The sequence below is a fragment of the Sturnira hondurensis genome, unplaced genomic scaffold (genome assembly GCF_014824575.4).
Source record: "Sturnira hondurensis isolate 20B ecotype Veracruz unplaced genomic scaffold, ASM1482457v3 Scaffold0017418, whole genome shotgun sequence".
Classification (NCBI taxonomy): domain Eukaryota; kingdom Metazoa; phylum Chordata; class Mammalia; order Chiroptera; family Phyllostomidae; genus Sturnira; species Sturnira hondurensis.
In genome coordinates this window covers 632,966-636,967 of record NW_028090049.1, presented here as the reverse complement: position 1 = coordinate 636,967, position 4,002 = coordinate 632,966, and the positions used below count along the sequence as shown (strand labels likewise).

General features: G+C 57.9%; 1 protein-coding gene across 1 annotated transcript; it reads right to left on the bottom strand.

Moving 5' to 3' along the window:
• Window positions 1-1,755: 1,755 nt before the first annotated feature.
• On the bottom strand, window positions 1,756-3,398 carry LOC119002116 (leukocyte immunoglobulin-like receptor subfamily A member 6; the record flags this gene model as incomplete). The annotated part of the gene is given in 6 exon segments (XM_037067794.1): window positions 1,756-1,970; window positions 2,259-2,408; window positions 2,411-2,542; window positions 2,765-2,841; window positions 2,843-3,050; window positions 3,206-3,398. Coding segments are annotated over 6 exon segments (960 nt in total), but the record flags the coding sequence as incomplete, so codon positions are not given.
• Window positions 3,399-4,002: the final 604 nt, after the last annotated feature.

The following is a 4,002-nucleotide window of genomic DNA, read 5'->3' as shown; positions in this document are numbered from 1 at the left end:
AAGACCCCGATCAGGACATTCAGGGACCATTGGAGACCTTGGGCTGAAGTGACATCGTGAAAGAGCCAGTGGTGTCACTTAATGAGCACCTACTGTGTGTGAGGCATGTGCTGGAGTCTGTTTTTCATCTGCTCTCTCACCTCACAGCCCTGGTGCACCAGGAATGGCTGACCCGCATCCAGTCACTGTGGCTCAGAGGTTAGCCACATGCTGCAGGTCACCCAACCTGGTCCGGGCAGGGCTGGGACTGGACCTCGGGATGTGGATTCCCTGTGCTGTCCTGCTGCTGGCCCAGGTGGACACAAGCTCTGAGTCCTGGGCTCCTCACCTGCAGGGGCCTGTTCTGTCTCACTGGATCTCAGGGCCCTTCCTTATTACCTGTCCCCCAGCACAGCAGGGACACAGGTGGGGCAGGGGGGTGGGATGGGCTCCGTTTCTCTCCTGGGGTTTTCTCTACTCTGTACATCCTTGATGCCTCTTTGGGAGGGTTGGGCTGCCTGAGGGTTCTGTCCTCCCGAGCTCTGTGAGGCCCCTTGTGTCACCTAAAGTCACCACAGGCCTGTGAGCAGGAGGGAACCAGGGATGAACATGAACCTGACCCTCAGAGAAGAGAAGGGGCCCCCCAGCCCCACAGCGGGAGCAGCACAGCTGGGACCTGAACCAGGCCTGACTCCAGCCCTTGTTCCTCTGAGTGAGCACCTGAGCTACAAATAGCCCTGATGCCCCCAACCCATGTTATTCCTGTCCCTCCTTGTCCAGTGTCACTGTCACCACTACAGAGGGGACAGTCTCCATACATCATGTCCTGAAGGACCTCCCTTTGAGTCCCCTGCCCCCACCCAGAAGGTCAGAGGCAGAACTGAAAGGCAATCTAAGCTCTCAGTCTAAAAGGAGAGCCACGATTCTCTCCTTTTACACTTGGAGACACTGAGGCGCAGAGAGGGGAAGGGCATGTCCAAGTTGGAGCCTCCAAAGGTGCCTGAACTTGCACAGGACTCAGTCCCTGTCCCCCTGGACACACCCACCACCTCCCCACAGAGACTCTCATTGATTGAACTGCAGGCCTGTCTGTGCTGGGGGATTCTCCATCCTTGGAACCTTCTAGAAATTCAGAATGGGTTCAGCGATGGGGACTGCCTTCACCCCACTTCAGCCTGGCTGCCCCTCCCCTGGGTGGGAAAATAGCATCTCCCTCTGCCATGACCTCCCCACCCATCAGCTGATTGCCTCACAGCCTGGGAGGTCCCATGATCCATCCCCAGAATCTCTGTCTGGCCCCCAGCCTCCCTGGGAGACAAGTGTGCCAGTGAGGGTGATGTTCCCTCTGGGAGCAAGGCCTCTGCTATACACCACACTTGACTTGGCCTGTTGTTCTCTGGAGAAGGAGGGGGATCGGGATGGGTGCCCCTGGTCTTTCCTCCTTTTGCTCAGCCTGAGGTCTCTCCAGCCCCCCCTGGGCCCCTGGAACTTGTCTGGGCCACAGGGATGGGGATGAATTTGAGGCAGGGGTGGGGTGGTTCTGCAGTTCCAATCCCACTGGGAGGTGAGAGTCCCCTCAGGCTGACCATCAGTTGGAGACCACCTCACTCTGTATCCAGCCTAAAGTTCACCTAAGGGGCAGGGTGCTGACCTGACCATGACAACACAGGGGAGGGGCTGGGGATCCTCACCTGAGAACAGAAGCTCCAGGGGGGTCACTGAGCTGTGACGGCTGGAAGGGGGAGGAGCTGTGTGAGCTGTAGCACCTGTAGGTCCTGTGGTGGCCCCAGGTCACAGGGCTGATGGTGAAGTTGGCCTGAGAGGGGCAGCCATATCCTGCAGATGAAGCTGCTGGGGAGGGTCCAGGGACCCCTCCCTGTGAAGGTGGAAGGTGTCAGCCCTGACCTCAGATCGACACTGCAGGGTCACATTGTCTCCCCAGGGCACTGAGGGTCCTGGCTGGGCTGAGAGGGAGGGCTTGCTGTCCATTCCTGTGGAGAGAAGGACTGTGATTTGCAGAGGGTCATTCCTCCTCCCATACTCTTGTCCCCGAGTTGAGGGACTATATCCTTCCCCAGGGACACTGTCTGTGACCTCTCTCAGCTCCTCTCAGTCCCTCTGGGTGGGTGTCTTCTATCTCCATGCCTTCTATTCCCTTCCCTTAACCCAAGCCTCCATCAGCCTCTGCTCCAGGACCCTGACCTGGACTTCATCACCACCACTGTGACCCTGGCCCTGGCCCTGAGCAGACAGGACAGGAGGCAGGGCAGTCTCCTCACCTGCAATCAGGATGTCCAGGGAGGCACTGGGGGCCGACCACACATAGGAGAGGTTGTGTCCACTGTAGCACCTGTACCAGCTCCCGTGGGTGAGGTTCACATGGCCCAGGGGGAAGTTGGGGCTGTGCTGCCCATTGAGACTCTGGGGGGTGTGGGCCCCTCATCCTTGGTCAGAGTGAATCTGTCAAAGCTGGACTCCAAGCTGAACTGGAGAGTCAAGCTTTCTCCATGCTGCACCAGGGGCCCTGGCTGGGCCGAGAGGGAGGGCTCCCTGTACACACCTGGGGAGAAGGTCATTGTCACCCAGGAGACACACACACACCACCCACAAGGGGTGCAGGGAGAGCACTCACTTGTTCCTCCAAAGCATCTTGCCTGTGGTTCTGTCCCCAGTAAACCCGAGTCACTGACCCCCACACCCCCCAGGGGTTTAGTAGGCACAAGGTTTAGACCAGTTATTTGGGGCACAGGAAAAAACCGAAGCCAAGTGTGGGCCACCTCTCCTGTGACTTCAAGGTGCTGAGGATCACTGGGCTGTGACCACACATTGGGGTTGGAGCTGGAGGAACCGTAGCATCTGTAGCCTCAGTGGGCCTATAGGGAAGACAGCCTGCCACCTCACAGCATAGAAATTCCATTCTGATTTCCTGTGTTGGGGCAGCTCAGCCCCTCCCTCCTTCAGCAGGTGGAAAGTGTCCAGTGTGGACTGTGAGCTGCACAAGAGGGACATGTTCCCTCCTGAGGTCACCACAGGGCCTGGGTGGGCTGAGAGGTAGGGTGCACTGTGCTCTCCTGAGGGACAAGGAAGATCTGAGTTAGAGGAGCCATCACCCCACCTTCACCAAGTGCGGGCTATGAGGGGTGAGGCCCCACTAAAGCCACACTCTGTCCCCTTCATCCTCTGAAGAGGAGCCCATGGTGGGAAGGAAACCCGGATTTCCGCTTACCTGTCAGCACCAGGAGCAGGGGCTCACTCCTTTCAGACAGCCTGTCCCCTGTGCTGTATGCACACTGGTACAGCCCTGTGTTCTGTGAGCTCATGGACTGAATGAGGAACCCGATCTTTTTGCTGGAGGCCTGTGGGATGCTCATATCAGATTCCTGAGAACTCCTCTCTTTACACAGAATGTAGCCATCCACCTGCAGAGACCCCTGACACCAGATGGTCACAGGGCTCTCCTTGCTGATGATGGGGCCTGGGTCAGCCCAGATGGAGGGTTTTGGGGTAACTGCTGGAAAGGAATCAGTCCTGCAGGGTCAGGGGGTGTCCTTGTCCCCTCAGTTTTTCCAGTTGTCACTCCAGAACCCCTCCTATGTGGGTTGCCACTAGCCCAGACCCACTCTGTGTCCCCCAGCTGCCCAGGGGCATCGTTGTGTTAAAACAGGAGGTCTGGGGGAGGACTCACCGGCCTGGACCTGGTCCCATGGGCTCTGACACAGACCTGGAAGAGAGTCCTTGTGAGGTTATCCTTCACCCACACAGAGACACTGCAGGCCTGGTCTGGACCCCTGAGTGCTAGGGTCAGACCTGGGGCTGAGCCACCCCTTCTCTCCCCAGAAGTTGTGTCCCCACTGAGATTCCTCATTCCTAGGGTTTCTTCAGATTGGAACCTTGGGGATACAGGATCCCATCTCTCATCTTTCCCCTGAAGCTCACCGAGACAGAGAAGGACAGTGAGGGTCAGGGTCGTGGTGCTCCCTGCCATGGTCACCAGTGTGCAGATGATGTATAAATTCACTGCAA